An 18999-nucleotide genomic window follows, 5' to 3' on the forward strand; every position below is an offset into this window, starting at 1 on the left:
TTCCTTTGTCTAGCAATGAAAGACTTGTGGATATGGAAGACTCCCCAATACATAATGTACAAAGCCAGACAGAGTTGTTGCCTTTAGATGCTGATGATTTTGCAGAGACTCTTGAAAATGCCAAGGAAGAGAGTAATTCCCTGTTAGTTCATTCCCAGGCTAAGACAGTATTACCTTGCGTTTTGTCTCTGGAATCACCTAAAGAAACTGCACATGAGAATGTACAAAGTTTTGATCACTGTAGCATAGCAGTGCTACCAGCATCTCCATCGAGTTCCCAGGAAAACTCTGTTTCAGAGCAGGAATTATATAACTCATTCCATTTCTGGAGGACTCCACTTCCTGAGATAGATATTGATTTAGAGCTTCAGGAAACTGCAGGAATAGTTGATTCAGAAACTCAGAAAGGAAAACAGGAAGTTGTTGTACCAGCTTCTTCAAACATTACCATGGCAACAAGAAAGGAACTGGAAGAAATGATAGAAAATTTGGAGCCTCATATGGATGATCCAGATGTTAAAGGTATTAACACATTAAAGCACTTCTAGTTTGGGGCAAGATTTTAATTTGACACCCTGGAAGGAAAAAGATTCAGATTGATTACCAGTCAAGGTTTATTAAATTGGTTCTGACATTGTTTAACTAACTAAATTGCAAAAAGGCTCTGGGCATCTTTCAGTGAGCTGAAAGCTGCCAACCAAGATTGTTTGCAACCTTCTGGAACACCTTCACCATCTGATGGCCATTTTGCTGCTTGTCTGTTGGTTATGCATTGTACAGAATGGGCTTCCATGTTGAATAGGTTGAATGATCTAAAATTCATTCATTGATGGCCATTTTGCTGCTTGTCTGTTGGTTATGCATTGTACAGAATGGGCTTCCATGTTGAATAGGTTGAATGATCTAAGATTCAACTTAGCAATAGCAATAGCACTTACATTTATATACCGCTCTATAGCTGGAAGCTCTCTAAGCGGTTTACAATGATTTAGCATATTCCCCCCCAACATTCTGGGTACTCATTTTACCGACCTTGGAAGGATGGAAGGCTGAGTCAACCTTGAGCCCCTTGGTCAGGATCGAACGTAACCTTCTGGTTACAGGGTGGCAGTTTTACCACTGCGCCACCAGGGGCTCGAACTTAGATAAATAAATAAAACTTGTATCCGTTGGACAGGATCCAAACTAGCTTAGCGCTAGCATAACCCCTTAGACTAACGTAAGGGTATATTGTAAAGGCATTGTGTGACAAAAGGAACCTCCATTCCAAACTAGTTCTTGTGATAATGGAGGCTGTGGCACAGCTACTAGCAGAAAAGGGTTCTCTTAAGTGCTTGTGCAGCAACAAGATATGCAGTCTCTTGTACAATCTCATATACTATATATGTCTGAGAGGTTTGCTGCTGTTATCATTCTCCTTCCATTTTTCTACTAGCTCTTGCACAACATTGTATAGCAGCGCAAACTCCTCCCCACCCCCCACCCCCGACGGTTCAGGGGTGTTCAATTTTTTTTTTACTTTTAGCCCCTTTGGGGGGCTTCCTCTAGGCCACAGGGTGGGGGGTCAGCAAATGTTCCCCCTCCCCCCGCTGCCCTCAGTCATCACCACCACTGCCCGTACGGACACTTTTTTTTGGCCCGTTTGGGCCTTTGGTGCGGTGGCCATTTTGTGTGTGGCTGCCATTTTGTCCACCACTGTGCATGCGCAAATGACCTCTGCGAGTCCTGGCATGGCACAGGGCCTCACAGAGGCCATTTGTGCATGCGTGGCAGCCAAAAATTGCCTCTGCAAGGCCCTGGGCCATGCCAGGCCTCGCAGAGGCCATTTGCGTATGCGTGGTGGTGGATAAAATCGCCGCCGCACCAACATATGGAGGCCTGAACGGGCCAAGAAAAAGCGACCAAATGGGCCGCGGCGGTGATGACCGAGGCTGGCGGGAGAGCGGGAACCTTTGTGGAACCCCCCGTGGCCTAGAGGAAGCCCATCAAAGGGGCTAAAGGTAAAACAATTTTTAAAAAATGTTTTAAAGAATTTGCAAACCCCCACCCAACCGCGGGGGCGGGGGAGGAGGTTGAAGGGGTGCCGGACCAAATTGGTCTGGAAAGGTTCGAGTCTGGGCCAGCCGGTTCCGTGAATATCCCTAGTTAGAAGCATGTGTGTTAGACTGCATCCTTCTTGATTGTTTTTAGAACTAGCCTAGACTTATGCACAGGGCTTGACAAGCTTAAACGCTCCTGATACATAAAAACTGTACCAGCAAAATCCATTACTATATCAAGGGTGTTGGTTGATTGTAGCACTACTTTGCAGGAAGTAGGAGAGCCGCCCCTCCCCCCCATCCAAAATAGGAGCCCATTTGTCTGTTTCACAACATTCAGCCTTTCCAAATATGTCTTTTTGAATCTTGGATTACTCCCTTTGCTAATTGGGATAATATACCCATGCTTTTTAAAATTGCTGACTGCAGCCAATCAGGAGTTTTCTGGTTATTGAAAATTGCTTACTTTTAATAATAAATCTGAGCAGTTCCTTTTGAAAGAGTAGGATGTGACCAAGAAAAAAGGATACTTGCTCAGTTAATAATGTCAGCTGTCAAACAGTTGGCATGCACAGTTCATTGCTGAGTGCATCTTTGATCAGTTTAACTGGTTCAGGTTTGAACCGCAAACCTCAAAATACATTTTATTAGGAAACTTCCTGCCTCTGTGTTTATAGTGGATTGGTTTTGTCTTGTGGTTAAAATATGTTTACTGTTGCATACTGCTTGCGAACACTGATAAAAGCTTCACACATGTAATTTAATTATTGCCATCTTCTTACTGTTTTACATAGTAGAAGTCACTTCAAATATGAGATTTAATGTTCGAAATGTTCATAGGGAAATGCTTCACAACATGTTTTTTTTCATAAGTACATGCCTCATTGTGTAACTGTAGCAACTTTATCTGTTATGAAGCAAGGAGGAAACAGACAGAAAGGAAATGATGGCACTTCAGGAAAGAGAAGTTGCAGATTTTAAAAAGAGGATGTTGTGTTTCTATGCAGACACAGTATTTTAGCAACAGAATGGTAGAGACATAAGAAAAGTAAAATAAAAAGTAGAACATAGTAAGTGAATGAAAACACTTAGAGAAGTTGAAATTAAGTGGTTGTGTGATCTGGACTAAACACCTTGTCCTGAAAAGAATGAATTTGCATGTTCTTTCCCTACCATTTAAGGGGGAAAATAAGAGAGAATCCTGAGGGCCCTTTTATGGAAATTTGAGTCTTGAAGAAATCAGTGTTCAGTACAATTATGTGCAATTTTCTTTCATTTTTGCCCCCACATTGCTCTGCCTCATTTGTCCATACTGCCATTGGATCCTTTTGGCTGTGGTGACTCGTGTGATCTTGTCAATTAAGTCAAGTCTCTACATCTGACCTGATGCCGTAGACACTTCTAAAACAGAATCACATGTTTGCCTTAGCCAGTTGGATTAAACAGAGATCTAGACAGCGAGGCAGAGGACTCGAAGGTGAAGAAGTAGGAGCAAAATGGCACTGAACAGCAGCAGCCACTGCCGCCAGTGGAACAAAGGGGCTTCAAACACCATCAAAACAACTCAAATGTTTTGTGAAGTGCACATATGGTAACTTGTTGAGCTGTGCCAAACAGCTCAATTTTGAAGCAAATACAGAATGTGGAGAATATTCAGCACAGGCTTGATTTGAACAATTGGGCCACTGTGGAATGAGCAACAGAATGCAGGTCTCCTTGTTGAGGAAATAATACATATGTCACATCACAGGGAAAGTACACTATGTCCACTAGTGATGACCTGGCAGTTAGTGGTGTGCACGGAACCACGCGGCGCAGTCCGGCACTGAGGGGGGGTCTACCTTTAAGGGCGGGGGGGTAGAACTTACCCCTCCCGCCGCTCTTCCCCATCCGGCGCTGTGTTTTAAATTGAAGTTTTCGGGGCTGCACCGTTCCTCCCTGCCACCCCTGCCCCCGTCGTTGCCTGGAAGAAGCAGTAATACAAGCACGCATGCGCGCGTCGCGGCGCGTGTGTGCCTGTCGCCGCCGTGCGCACGCGCGACAGGCACACGCACCGCGACACGCGCATGCGTGCTTGTATTACTGCTTCTTCCGGGCAACGACGGGGGCAGGGGTGGCAGGGAGGAACGGTGCAGCCCCGAAAACTTCAATTTAAAACACAGCGCCGGATGGGGAAGAGCGGCGGGAGGGGTAAGTTCTACCCCCCCACCCTTAAAGGTAGACCCCCCCCCTCAGTGCTGGACCGGTCCATTTCCGAACCGGTTCGGAGGCCTCCAACATGGCCTCCGATCCGGTTCGTGCACATCCCTACTGGCAGTCACCAAGTTCGTGCTGCAAACTTTTTAGGAGTAAAGGAGAGCTATTTTTTGATTAGAACTAAGCCACAAAGAAGGCTGCACCTGAATGGAAATTGAAGTAGGTAATTATTGATGCTGGTACCAGTATCAAAAGCACTACATTTGGCTAGTGCTGGCAACCACCCACTATATGCAGTGAGTCAAAACCAAAGATAAAATCCAATTAAAAACTTGTAATGATGCCTTCAAATGATACTGTAAGAAAATGAGTGTTATTCAGATAAACTGCTAAAAATAACATCTTCCAATTTATACGTCTGGAAATTGCAAAATCTCATTCCTTCTATGGTTTTACATGCCAAGTGAATAAGCCCTTTCAGGTCTGGTTTAGATCAAGGGACTGCTGTTGTTGCAGAGGACTTGAATAGATGCCCCGTCCTGATTTGTGGTGGCCAAGTGGGAGAGCTGTGAGCCCCAAGTTCCCACTTCAGATATTGCTTCAGCCATGAGCTCATAGCCTTTGGCAAGCCATCAAGTCCTAGTCTGTTCCCCCACCCCTGAATCTGTATTATATACATAATAATACAACATTCCTAAGAAACAGTAAGGATTAATAAAGTAATATTTGGGACATTCTTTGAACATTTAATGTACTAAATAATTGCTTATTTATTCTATGGATACATCATGCATCCAGCTCAAAAGTTAGCAAGCTTCTCTTTGTACTTTGTAGGCAAAGCTATTGGCAATTAGTTCCCAATGTCACGGTTCTTCTAGTTGTATATTCAACACTGAACTTCTGTTTTGTTTTTTCAAAAGAAGATTCCACTCCCTCAATCTCTTGAAAAGCCTAAAAATCTAGGCTGAGCATTACCAACACAGTGACCTCTGTCTTAATGGGCAAATAGTGAGAAACAATGGGTTCCACAGTATGAATTGCTCCTTTCATCTCTATTGGATTTAATAACTACCAATACAGCTCACTGTATAGCAGAGAGACCACCCTACAATGAACCCTGTCTGTTGGCCACCACCAGTGATTTAGTCTGGGGTGGGTAATTTACTCAGAAACAAAGGTTTCATCAAATTAAATGGCACAAAGCTCCATAGTAAATCTTCATATTTTAGGAATATTAACAATGTGTATTATTATTATTAATATGGCGTGTCCTTGAATCTAAAATGGGTAAACATATGATACATACTCCACAGTTTACTATCAAAATGTGAAAGGCTATACTCAACCAATGGAAAGTCTAGATTCAAGGACTTAATACATCTTGATTCCTTTTTATCTTGTTGCATATGTTCAGAAACCCTATCTATGAGGAATGGAAACTTGTTTTCTTTATGACTTCTTTAAAAATAAAGAAGATTGCAGATACAGAACAAAGATGTGGATCTGCCACAAACTCCATCATGGAAGAAAGATTGAATATAAATTTAATAAAATAGAACTGAGAAGCAGCAGTTCTCAAAACATCTTGGAGAAAGTTTCTTTTCATATTTTAAACAGTGAGCTGGTTCCATAAAATAATAGGTTTGGGGGGAAACAGCATTGCAGTAAAACAGCATGCCTTGATTCACTGGGGCCAATAAGATTAGGAAAATGTAGAGTACAGAAAGAAAAAGCAGGGGCAAAGAAATGGGAAGAAAGGTCTAGATTTTAATCTTAATCCCACTTGCTAGGGAGTAAACGGTTGAAATTTACTTCTGATTAAATGTGCATAGAGGTGTGCTGCTGCTGAGGTAAGATGGCAGAGAGTGCCTGAGAGGAAACAAGCATGAAGTATAGAAAGACAAAAGGAATGCAGAGGAGGAGAGAAAGCTTACTGAGGTCTACCAGCAAAGACAGGGTGCTAGGGCCAGCACCAGGTCGTAGTAGCCTGGGGCAAAATCCTACGCTGGTCACGCACACACCCCATCGTACCTGGTGAATGGGGAAAGGGGACTTGCTAGTGGCTTCTACCCTCTGAGGGGGAAGAGGAGGAGCTGGAGATAACCCACCTCCCATTTGTCCAAAGGGGTATCAGAAAGTAGGGATGAAGTTTGCAGAGGTGGCAGCGCCTTCCCTTCCCATTTTTGGAGGATAGGAGGAGCCACTGCCACGTCCTTCCTCCTTTCAGAAATGTGGAGTGGGAGGAGGTGCTGCCACTGCAGAGTTTCTCAACAACAGTGGCAGCCCCTTCCTCCCATCCTCCCCATCAGCAAATCAACTTCCATTCAGAGTACTCTGAATAATTGCAGGTCTCCTGGGCAGGTGGGGAGGACCTGTTTGCAGATGGAGAGAAAGTAAGAGAAGGCAGTAGCAGTGTGAGTCATCCAGCGAGGCTCATGCTTACCACTACAAGAAGGCGGACACTAAGCTTCAGGGGTCAGCTGGGTGGGACCCCTCCAGACTGGAGCTTAACCTAATTGACTCCTGATGTTGGTCCTGTACAGTGCAGGAAGAAACAACTGAGATGGAGAAGCAAAGAAATTAGCTAAGATCAAAAAGAACAACTCAAAAAGTAGACAATGGAACCAAAAGCCAGGCAAAATAGGTATTTTGAAAACAATTAAAGAGTTGCAAATTCACCTCTTGAGGTGACCACGGGGAGAAGAGATCATTCCACAGCCTTGGAGCAATATTCGCAAAGGCTTCTCATCTCATTCACTGATGGAATACAAAGCAAGCTTGCTTGGAGGAATGTCCTGTAATTGGCATGGTGGCTGATTTAGGGAAAGATGGTCCTTCTACATGGCAAAGGCACTTCAGTGAAATGCTTGTGATTTTAGCTGTGAAACTACTCTCTGACATGCTATATATACTTTCTTTGATGCATAGCACAAGTGGAGGTGCTCTCTGCTGCCCTCCGAGCCTCAAGTCTGGACCCTCAGGAAGAGACTGCAGCAGGTCCTGGCAAATTGGTGGACTGTCGGAATGAGCTGAGCATCAAAGACCAACTGAACTGTAACTTAATTCAGGATGACACGGTGCCTTTAATCAGTGATGCTGTTGAGGTAACTACTTGGCTGTTGTGAATGTATCATTTTAGACGACTTTGACTGAAACATACTTAATGCTGGAAGGGAGAGAGCATCACGTTTTGCACTCTACCAGAAAAGGATACTTGCTCTAGAGTGGAATTTATTTATTTATTTATTTATTTATTTAACATATTTTTATGCATACAAATTTGACATATAAATTCAATTCAATTACTGAGGTTCTTAAGATTAAATCTCGCTTTTCTCCCCAGGGTCATTTGAGCCTGCAGTTACTGTAGCTGGTTTGCTGCACTAACATAACTGATTAGGGGGGAAAGAGAGAAAAATTAATAATAAATTAACAAAGTACTTTTGTGAAGTAAAAGCTTTCTTGTGCAAGTAGTTTTTCCTCCCTCTTAGCAAGAAACATTCAGTAAGGGAATGTTGCGCCTTCATGTAGTAATCTTTGGAGGAAGTTCCTGCCAATTTTCATTTCTCTTCCTCTGACAATATCTGTAAGATGTTATAATAGTTTGTGTGTGTTTAAACATTTCAAAAGCTTCAAAACACCATTGCAAATGTGGCTGCTGCAGACCTTATGTTCAGGACAATAAAAGCATCACAGTGGAAGCTGAAATTATTGCAACGCTATCACCTCTTTTCCTTCTCGGGGTGGGGGCGGGGGTGTAGATAGACGTCAAAAATCATGGTGAGCATTTGTCCCTCTAGAAGGTACTGACCACCCCAGCTGGCTCATGCACTATTAGCGGAGGACTCATAGTTCAATGGCCGATAACTTGCTTTGCAAGCTCAGTTCCCAGTTTTTCCAGTGTACATAATCTAAGGATGTAGAGCTGAGAAAATTTGCCTGAGATTTTTTGGAGAGCTGTTACTTGTCAGGCTACAGGGCTTCATAGCATCAGGCCAGTAGGATCTGTGCACCAGTGAAAGGTACATTTTGGCACAGATGCTACGTTCTTTTTCAGTTTCTGGAGCAATTCTGTTGGTGTTAAATGCTAGCAAAAGTTAGGAGATGAAAAGTACTATGTAATGCAGCCTTCTTAAATTGTTGCTTAGTTTGTATTTAAATTGAAAATTAGATTATTTTAGAATTCACAAATCACATTTTAGAATTCACAAATTACTGGGGCTTCTTTAGTTCCTATTAAAACCATAACTCAACCAGATTGCTTGAATGTATGTATGTATTTGTTTATTTCGGCCAAAGGCCAGCAAAAATATAGAACCAATACAGCTCTGTTTAGAATCCGTGTTTATTCATTTTTGAACCAATTCTCGATTGCTTGAATGAGAATTGGTTCTAAAATGAATACACATGTATTCTAAACAGAGCTGCATTGGTTCTATATTTTTACCCATTTATGTGATAACAAGCAAAGAGTCCACTTCATACATGAATTTTTGAACCACTGATGTAGGAACATAAAGACATGTCAAGTGTTCTGTGCAAATTGTGCAAGGAGGTCTTTGCTGTAGATGGATGCATTCTAGTGCACAATACAGTTTGCGGGCATGTTTTTCTTACATCCATTTACACCTTGTATGAAATATTATTTGTGTCATGGTCCTATGTGAGTTTAATTTCTGCTTAAAACCTGTTTATTTCAGTGAGTTGTAGATTTGCCTAGTTTTCTTTGGATTGTAGATCCATAGTTCTTCTGTTATATTCCAATTCTTGTAATATTTTATGATAAGGGCTTTTTTGGGGGGGTGGTATAGGTGTCCTTCAACTTTTTGTTGTATTCATGGCTGAATGGGGATTTGAACTCGGGTCTCCCTGGTCCTACTCCAGCACTCTAACCACTACACCACGCTGCACCAGCAATGCCATATCTTTAAAACACATACAGACAGACACCTATACTCACCCCAAGCCTGATCCCCATGAAATTAGAAAGCAAGTGCTACAATAGGAAATGGAATTGAAGTACCATTTCTAAATGTTGTAATCCTAAGAGTATGCCTGCATTTTGTTTCTTTTGCTCCCTACCATAGGACATTGTGGAATCTGCTCTTCGTTACATTCATAATGATTCAGATTTGAGCACTAATAGCAGTTTCAGCCCTGAAGAAGAGAAAAAATCTAAAATTCAGGTATTCTTAAGAGCTTTTCTCTTGCACATGTGATACATTTGAAAATGCATAGGAAGTGACTAATGTCTCGCTCACTGTTGCATTATATGTCTAAGAACTCTAAGCATAACTTATCTTTGACCAGTTGTTCAGTATAATTTTTTCTCACTTTTATGTACTGAAAGTTGGTATTTAAAATGGGAACTTGTGTCTCCGAACACAGGCTGCTGTAGCCTTGTCAGCAACTGATGGCAATCTGAGCTGCACATGCAGTTGGCCAAGCAGTGCTACCCGGTTGCAAAAGTGCCTCTAGAGAGAGCCAGAAATCACCATCCAAAATCAGGCTTTGTGATACACACAGGGACTCCCGGCATTTCAAAACCAAAGGAAAACTCTACCACACCTGCTTTTAGTGTTGTAGTAGTAGCCAATCCTCTTCTTCTTAGTCGCCACTTCCTTGGTGCTTTCTGGAACTGTGGCAGGGAATCGCTGCCAGTGGCTGCCTTCTCCCTCTGGTGGAATGATGAGCGCATGGACAAGTTCTCAACTGCAAGCTTCCCCAAACAGGAACCTAGGAGAGGCAGCAGCACTTGTCCCTCCACTGTAGCAGGAGGGGTGGCACAGACTGACTAGCTGCTTCCCCCTGACTTCTTTTCTTGGGCTTTTACAGCCAAGAGATGCAATAGTGCAGAGTCCCAGATTGTCTGTTGCCTTGACAGGCTTCTGTACAAGTGTTTTCCTTTTAGCTTAAAGGGCCAGTCATACTTAATGCAAAAGGGAAGGCCAGAAGAGAAATCCCTCCCCTTTTATTTTTAGCCCAGTGCCTCTGTTAGTTGTGATTGTCAAAAGTACAAATTGGATATCCTCTTGTCACCATAAGCTCCTTCAGAATGGCTTGTCCAGCTTCCTGCATCTTTAGAATGTGTGCTAATAACTCAGGCAAATTGTACACTGTAAGGTCTGCCTCAGCCTCATCAGCTCATTGACTCCAGCTAAGAGGGGCAGTTGCCTGGGCAAGTTTGTTCTCAATAAAAGAGGCTTTCAGGAAGCTAAAATCTACTGCAGAATACAGCTTTGCATCCTTAGCAGGATTATCAACCACTGTGTATGATGAATTTCTGGACCCTGTGTATTTAGATTTCTAACCTTCAGAATGTACTTTTAAATTCTGCTTTCCAATCCAGGATGTTGTACCTCAGGCCTTGCTGGACCAGTATTTATCCATGACTGATCCCTCTCGAGCTCAGACGGTTGACACAGAGATTGCAAAGCACTGTGCCTATAGCCTTCCAGGTGTGGCACTTACCTTGGGTAGACAGAACTGGCACTGTCTGAAAGATACCTATGAAACTCTAGCCTCTGATATGCAGGTAATGCTACATCTCTGAAAAGCATGTATCCAGATGTGGTATAAAGTTGAGTTGTTGTGCATTGGATTTTCCTGTTGGAGCTAGGACCCTGGCAGCATCAGCTCTCAACTGCAATGTCTCATAGTGACCACTGGGGGGGGGGGTTAGGGTCATGGATAAAAGTGATGCTCCTCTCCTCTTTGTTCTTTCAGTGTTAGTCTTCATTTTGTCTTTCCAGAGATGACTGTTTGTTTTTGGTCTCTCTCTTCAGCCATGAGCTACAGCTGAAATAAGCTGCAGGCTTTTTCACATTTGTTTGTAACCATTTCTTTAAATCAATCCTTGTAGTTCAGACCTCTTGCTTTGCTGATTTCTCACCAGGCTTGTTTTGCTCTGCTATTTGGGGACTGGGCTGCTATTCTTCCCCTACAATTTCCAGCATTCCAAATAGAAATTTAAGGTGCCTCAGTACTAAGGGTACTGATTGATAAATGTAATGGAAAAACAATGTTGCATCTCATTATTGCAACTCTTCTTGTACTTGCCCTAAAACCATTTCTAAAAATTCACCCTAAAGATGTAGTTGCACAGAGAAAGGCTGAAATACCAGAGTTGGTTGAGATTTCTTCTATATTCTGTTTACTCTGTGGACAGCAACTTCTGAGCTTAGGACATTTCATTCCTTGTAACTTTGTTGTATTGGCAGACGGCTTGGTTCAGTCACCAGCCATTATTTGGGGCCACCACCAATGCCTCTCTCAGTCTTCTGGCAAGAGCGGAGAACTTAGCAGAGGGAGGAAAGGCTCTTTTCTCTTGCTTAAGACCAGGCACTGGGGAAGGAAAGTAGGAATGTGCTCAAAATGCAATTTGTCTTCCAAATTGCAGCACAATCCCTTTAAAATCAAGGGCTTGCCCAGCCCTTGAACGCGAAAGAGAGCAGGTCCATCCCTGCTCCTCCTCCGCTTGCCACCTTTGCCGTACTGGCGGCGCTCCCCCCAGCTCTTAGTTGTTGCGGCCAGCACTTTCCCCCAGCTGCCCCAGCATGGCACCATGCTGACCACGCAAATGGCCACTGCACATGTGCAGAGGCCATGTGCATGCTGGTGCTGCGCATGGGCAGCGAGGGGAGAGCGCCGCTGGCGTGCACTGATTACTGGGAGGAGCACTGCCAATACAGCGATGGCCATGAGTGGCGGGGGAACAGGGATGGTCCTGTCCTCCTCTGCATTAAAAGGCTGGGTCAGCCCTCGATCTTAAAGGGATTGATTGCATTTTGGCACATCCCTAGAGGAAAGGAGCAGCAGGAGTTTGCCAGTCTCCAACATATGGTGCTAAGCCAAGGCACTGGGGGAGGAGCCTTCCTCCCCCTGCTCGTGCCAGGGAGGGGCTGGGCCACTCTGGGCAGGCTTTTCACAGCAGTAGCAAAGTCTTGCTGTTCTGCCTTCTGTCATGCCCCCAAGTTCTCTGCAGTTTGCTTTGTGCTGGGCATCCAGGGCAGGGGTGGCAGTTGGAGGGGAAGGGTAGTCACTTCCACAAGGGAATTTGTGGTCCCTGTGTATTTAGACTTTCCTTCCTAGTGGGGAAAGCACCTCTTGGAGATCTATGTTTATCTTCATCAGCTGTCCCATAGACTTGCCATAGGAACATCTTCTTGTGATGTAATTTCTGTAAAGCTCCAATCTTCCCCTTTCAAGTGTTGTGCAGTAAATCCACTTAGCCTGTAAAGGAATTAAAAATGAGGATTAGAAAAGAACTTTGCTCTGTGCTAATATTGTCCAGAATGTTTCCTGTAGCATTAATTCAGGACCAGGCTTTACCAACAATATGGGATTAAGTTTCTTCCTTCTAGTTCCAGACAAAGAAACAAGATAGAGCTGGGTTCTTTGTCCTATGTATGGTGACATGATATTTGTGTATTTTGCATCACTGGCCATTACCAGAGGAGGAGGAGCTGTTCTTTTCAGCTGCAGCTGCCCTACATCTCCCGTGATGTGTTTGAGCCAGAATGCCTTGTGGGTGAAAGTGTGGTGTTGTTTTTTCTCAGTGGAAAGTTCGGAGAACATTGGCATTTTCTATACACGAACTTGCAGTCATCCTTGGAGACCAACTTACAGCTGGTGATCTAGTTCCAGTCTTCAATGGCTTTTTAAAGGACCTTGATGAAGTCAGGATTGGTGTGCTTAAGCACTTGCATGATTTTCTTAAGGTATTTTCTCCTTCTATGCATGCTAATACAAACTTGCTTTTCCCTTTTTCCCTGCAGAGATCTGTGATTTTAGGTGAAAGACAGTGTAACAGGGATTTCCCAGATGTTGATGACGACTCCTGTCATCACCAGCTGCAATGTTGTTGTAGCTGGAGATGATGGGAGTTGTAGTCAACAGTATCCCGGAATCCCTGTTACAAGGAACACTGTGAAAATTTATAAACTGTCAGTATTCTTTATAAAACCAGGGGGGAAATGGTTATTATCTGTAATGAAACTGGAAGTGTATTTAATTTCTGTCATGATTTACATTGCATATTGCTTTGCTTTTTTGGTCCATAATGTTCTATGGAGCTCTTGAAAATGTGGGGTTGTTTGATTGTTTTTTGGAACAGCTTCATGTTTGATAAATATCCTGTTAGGATTTTTTTTAAAAAAAATTATGCTGTCTGCATGACTCTGACAGTGTTAACAATTTTTCCAGCTTCTTCATCCTGATAAAAGGCGGGAATATCTTTATCAACTTCAGGAATTCTTAGTCACAGATAACAGCAGGAACTGGCGTTTCCGAGCTGAGCTGGCTGAGTATGTTTTAGTTGTAAATAAAGTTTAGTATATCTCTCTGTTACACTGTTCATCTGAATCTTAATACTAAATCATATGCTGCCAAACTACCACTCTTTAATTACTTTTAGGTGCAGTTGTATGATTATCATCCATATGTGATATATTTTTCTAAAGAACCTGTCAGTTAAAGAGCTGCTGTTTTAAATGTATTCATTTGTTTTATATCGATAGTCTCTCTTTTCTCCAAGGATTTCAAGGCCATGTATTGAGTCTTCCATCCAAGCACTGACCCAGGCCCAGACCTTCTTAGCTTCAGCCAGGATGTTCTGACATGTCTTTGGCTTTTTTGGTTACAAATCTGGAATTAGAGCATCCACAAACTCCACAAACCAATTCAGATTAGAAAACATGGCATAGCTTATTGTGCATGGTTTATGATAGCTGCATAACTGAGGTGCCATTGTCAGGAACTGGGAGAAGAAAGATTTTGTTAGGATTTTGGCCATTTGCTAGGCCAATAATCCTAGCATGGACTGGGTCCCAGTTTTCTCTAGCTTGGCTCTTTTGAGATCGAGAGAGAGAGTAAAGCAGCTGGTGATTCTTTAGGAATCAGACAGCCATCATCTTTATGACCACGATCGACATTCCCAGCCCTGGTTTAGGAGCTTTCAGGGTCAACACCAGCACGTTGAATTGTGTTTAGAAACTAGTTGGCTATTAATGTAATATAGTCCCTATGTTTTGTGCTTGTTGGCAACTTAGCTGTTGTGTTCCGGTCTAACTGAAACTTCCATATAGTCTTCAAAAGCAGCCCTATATAAAATACATTACAGTAATTTAATCTAGATGTAACCGAAATAGTGTGGCAGAGGCTATTGGATTATAACAACCTCACAGTCTACTAGGAATTAAATTAACAGCACAGAACACAATTTTAATGTACACTGAGCATTGTGTATGTTGTGTGCGTAAATAGCAGACCACCGGTTGTCAAGAAATGGTCACCATAACTTTGTGATTTCTGACTTGACTTAGACCTTTATTTGTTTTGTTCTTGTAGGCAGCTGATCTTGCTTCTAGATCTGTATAGTGCCAGAGACATATATGATTACCTGCGGCCTATTGCTCTCAACCTTTGTGCAGACAAGGTTTCCTCTGTTCGCTGGATTTCCTACAAGCTGGTATGAAATAAAGAGTAGATGTTTTTAAAAATAAGAAATTTATATATTTTCTCAGTTAGTCAATATATTGAGCGCTTTACATATTTCCAGGTTAGTGAAATGGTTAAGCAGCTGTATAATGCTCCAACACCAACCTTTGTGGTGGACCTCATGAATGAACTTGTTGAAAAGTTCTGCAGATGCTCAAAGTGGTCTGGCCGACAAGCATTCGTCTTTATCTGCCAGGTAAGAGTTTTGTGTTTTTCCTGACTTGCAACTAAGTAGATGTTCTAGCCAATAAATAATTTGTTCTTCCATTTTTGCCACTGGGCCATGTCTGGATTTTTAAAACGCCAGTGTACAGAGATAGAAGATAGAGTTGTGTGACAGTTGTGAGGTCTTCAGGAAGTTTTTGTCTTACATGGGCAAATAACTAGGCGCAGGAGGCCTTCCTTGGTTTTTTTTGTCTCGTTGTACAGTCATGTCTTTGGGCTATTGTTGGGATTAGTAGTTGTGATGAAATCTAAAATGGTTCCTTCTCTTTTTCAGACTATCATTGAAGATGACTGCTTGCCGATGGATCAATTTGCTGAGCATCTGTTGCCTCATTTACTGCACTTGGCCTCAGATAGAGTTCCAAATGTTAGAGTCCTGCTTGCAAAAACATTAAGGCAAACCCTTTTAGAGAAAGGTTGGTGGCCTTATGCTCAGTTTCCCATTCTGTACAACAGTGCTTCAGCAGCTAGCAACTTCTTCTCTCCGCCCCCACCCCACTGCCAGTTGGCATGAAAGAGGTTCTAGAGCTATGCCCTTAACTTCAACTCTGCTTCTAGTGAAGGCTATTGGAGGAATAGGAGGAAAGGAATGTATAAAAAGAAGAAAAGCTAGTCTGAATACAACTAATATTTATATACTGCTTTTCAACAAAAGTTCCCAAAGCAGTTGACATTGATATAAATATATAGAATAAATAAAGATTGCTCCCTGTCCCCAGAGAGCTCACAACCTAAAAAAGAAACATAAGATAGACACCAGCAACAGCCACTGGAGAGATGCTGTGCTGGGGATGGATAGAACCAATTGCTCCTCCCCTACAAAATTAAGATAATCGCCACTTTTAAAAGGTGCCTCTTTGTTGAGTTAGCAGGGGTTAACCAAAGGCTGAAAGGGTGAGTCAAGGATGGCGCATGTTAAACTTTGCAGGGAGAGGATCTGAGGGGAACTAGGAGCTTGATACGAACATAAAGTTCTATGTATGGTCTTCTTTGCTTTTAAAACCACTAAGAACAGCCCTGCTGGATCAGGCCTAAGGCCCATCTAGTCCAGCATTATGTTTCACACAGTGGCCTACCAAATGCCACTGGAAGCCTACAGGCAGGAGTTGAAGGCATGCCTTCTCTCCTGCTGTTACTCCCCTGCAACTGGTACTCAGAGGCACCCTGCCTTTGAGGCTGGAGGTGGCCTAAAGCCCTCCGACTAATAGCCGTTGATAGATCTCTCCTCCATGAAGTTACCCAAACCCCTCTTAAAGCTATCCAGGTTGTTGGCTGTCACCACATCTTGTGGCAGAGAATTCCACAAATTGATTATGCATTGTGTGAAAAAGTACCTCCATTTGCTGGTCCTAAATTTCCTGGCAATCAATTTAATGGGATGACCCCTGGTTCTAGTGTTATGTGAGATGGAGAAGAATTTCTCTCTATCCACTTTCTCCACACCATGCATGGTTTTATAGACCTCTATCATGTCTTCCCACCATCATCTTTTTTTCTAAATTAAATAGCCCCAGGTGTTGTAGCCTTGCTTCATAAGAAAGGTGCTCTAGGCCCTTGATCATCTTGGTTGCCCTCTTCTGCACCTTTCCCAGTTCTTCAATGTCCAGATGTGGTGACCAGAATTATACGTAGTACTCCAGGTGTGTCCAGGTGTGACAGCTCAGATCCCATCAATGTATACTTGAAGTTGGGGTTTTTCATCCCAATGTGCATCACTTTACACTTGCCAACACTGAACCGCATTTGCCATTTTGTCACCCACTCCCCTTGTTTGGAGAGATCCTTTTGGAGCTCCTCACAATCCATTTTGGATTTCACTACCCAAAAGAGTTTGATATCATCTGCAAATTTGGTCACCTCGCTGCTTACCCCTACTTCTAGATTATTTATGAATAAATTAAAAAGCACCGGTCCCAGTACAGATCCCTGGGGGACCCCACTTCTTACTTCCCTCCATTGTGAAAACTCTCCATTTATACCTACCATCTGTTTCCTGTCTTTCAACCAGTTAGCAATCCACACATGTACTTGTCCCCTTATCCCATGATTGCTAAGTTTTCTCAGGAGTCTTTGATGAGGAACTTTGTCAAAAGCCTTTTGGAAATCCAGGTATACTATGTCAAGTGGATCACCTTGATCCACACACTTGTTGACACTCTCAAAGAACTCCAAAAGGTTGGTGAGGCAAGATTTACCTTTGCAGAAACCATGCTAGTTCTCTCCCAGCAGGGCTCCTTCTTCTATGTCTTTACAATTTTATCGTTGAGGATGCTTTTTATCAATTTGACTGGAACTGAGGTTAAGCTAACCGGCCTGTAATTTCCCAGATCACCCCTTGATCCCTTTTTTTAAAATCAGTGTTACATTTGCTACTTTCCAGTCCTCCAGTACAGAGCCTGATTGCTGGGATAAGTTACATATTTTAGCAAGGAGGTCATCAATTTCACATTTGCATTCTTTGAGGACTTTTGGATGGATGCTATCCGGCCCTGGTGATTTGCTAGTTTTCAGTTTTTCCAGACAGTTTAGAACAGCATCTCTTGTCACTTCTATCTGACTCAGTTCTTTAGCCTCCATCCCTGAAAAGCCTGGTTCAGGAACAGGCATGTGCTCACATATGCTCAGTATTCTCTGCCATGAAGACAGATGCAAAGAACGCATTTAGCTTCTCTGCAACCTCCATATCCTCCTTAATAACCCCTTTCACTCCCTCATTGTCTAATGGTCCAACCACCTTCCTGGCAGGTTTCCTGCATCTGATGTATTTAAAGAAGTTTTTGTTATTCTCCTTGATGCTTTTAGCTAAATGTTCTTCAAACTCTCTTTTGTCCCTTGCATTTATTTTGCCAGAGTTTGCTCCCTTATTGTGATCAGGCATTTCTTTTGCATGCATTTGTGTTGCTTTTTGTTTTCTTCATTTGGACAGGCCTTCCAATTTTGGAAGGAAGTCTTCTTCCCTTTTTTGGCTTCCTTGACGTTGCCTGTTAGCCATGCTGGCATCCTCCTGGATTTAGTGGTACCTTTCTTCCTTCTGGGTATGCAGTCTAACTGGGTTTCTAGTATTGTGGTTTTGAATATATTCCATGCATTCTGGAGTGAAGTGACTCCCCTGATTTTCCCTTTCAGCTTTCTTTTCACCATACTCATTTTGGAGAAGTTTCCTTTTCTGAAATTCAAAGTGTCTGTGTTAGACTTGCTTGGTGATTCGCTCTCCGCATGTATGCTGAATTTGATCGCACTTTGGTCACTGTTCCCTAAAGGGTCCATGACACTGACATCACACACCAGGTCCTGGGTTCAACTCAGGATTTAAGTCCAAGGTTGCCTTCTCTCTGGTTGGTTCCAAGACCAACTGTTCTAGGGCAGTCATTCAGCATATCTAGAAATTTGACCTCTTTGTCACGACCTGACTAAATTTACCCAGTCTATGTGTGGGTAATTGAAGTCACCCATTATTACAGCCCTGCCTCTCCTTGACGCCTCCCTGATTTTCTCCTGCAACTCCCAGTTACTGTCACTGTCTATTCAAAAATACAGTTTTGAATAACAAAAAGAAAAGTCTGGAAACAGGAAGATAAAAAATGAGGAAAATACTGAGTGGAAAATAGGGAGAAAGAAGGGTGTGGGTCTAAGAAGAATGTGTAAAAAAGAAATGAAATTGTCGGAAAAGTAACAAGCAGTAAAGTGTGATCAGAAAGAGAAGTTGATTATGTTGGGAAAGGATGTCAGAATTATAAAAACTGGAAAGACAACTAAGTGGAAGGGAAGGGTGTATGAACAAAGTGTAAGATGAAAACAGCAAAAAGCCTGGATGGAGCAGAAGGACTAAAGAGAACCAGTTAGAAGGGTAAATTTTGAACAGTGGGGAAAACTGACATTATTTTTGTCAAATATGACAAAATCATGTCAGATTCCACAAACAGTAGCACATAAAAATGAAGGCAACAAAACCTGGTATAAACTGTACATATTCAGGGAAGAACATGAACATTTGCCCTGCTAAGTTTTTTCCATCCTAATTTGGGGTTCGCATGGGTAACTA

The 18999-nt window shown here is 42.6% G+C and overlaps 1 protein-coding gene across 14 annotated transcripts in view; it reads left to right on the forward strand.

The window, feature by feature from the left end:
* Nucleotides 1–18999, forward strand: part of PPP4R1 (protein phosphatase 4 regulatory subunit 1) — a 62716-nt gene that overhangs the window by 42104 nt on the left and 1613 nt on the right. For all 14 annotated transcript variants that reach the window (XM_053247367.1, XM_053247370.1, XM_053247356.1 and 11 more), the window contains 9 exons: nt 14–522; nt 7164–7339; nt 9323–9421; nt 10585–10770; nt 12794–12955; nt 13440–13540; nt 14583–14703; nt 14794–14928; nt 15232–15373. In XM_053247367.1, the coding sequence (XP_053103342.1) occupies nt 14–522; nt 7164–7339; nt 9323–9421; nt 10585–10770; nt 12794–12955; nt 13440–13540; nt 14583–14703; nt 14794–14928; nt 15232–15373 (1631 nt within the window). The remainder of the gene's footprint in view (nt 1–13; nt 523–7163; nt 7340–9322; nt 9422–10584; nt 10771–12793; nt 12956–13439; nt 13541–14582; nt 14704–14793; nt 14929–15231; nt 15374–18999) is intronic.

The sequence above is a fragment of the Hemicordylus capensis genome, chromosome 4 (assembly GCF_027244095.1).
Source record: "Hemicordylus capensis ecotype Gifberg chromosome 4, rHemCap1.1.pri, whole genome shotgun sequence".
Classification (NCBI taxonomy): domain Eukaryota; kingdom Metazoa; phylum Chordata; class Lepidosauria; order Squamata; family Cordylidae; genus Hemicordylus; species Hemicordylus capensis.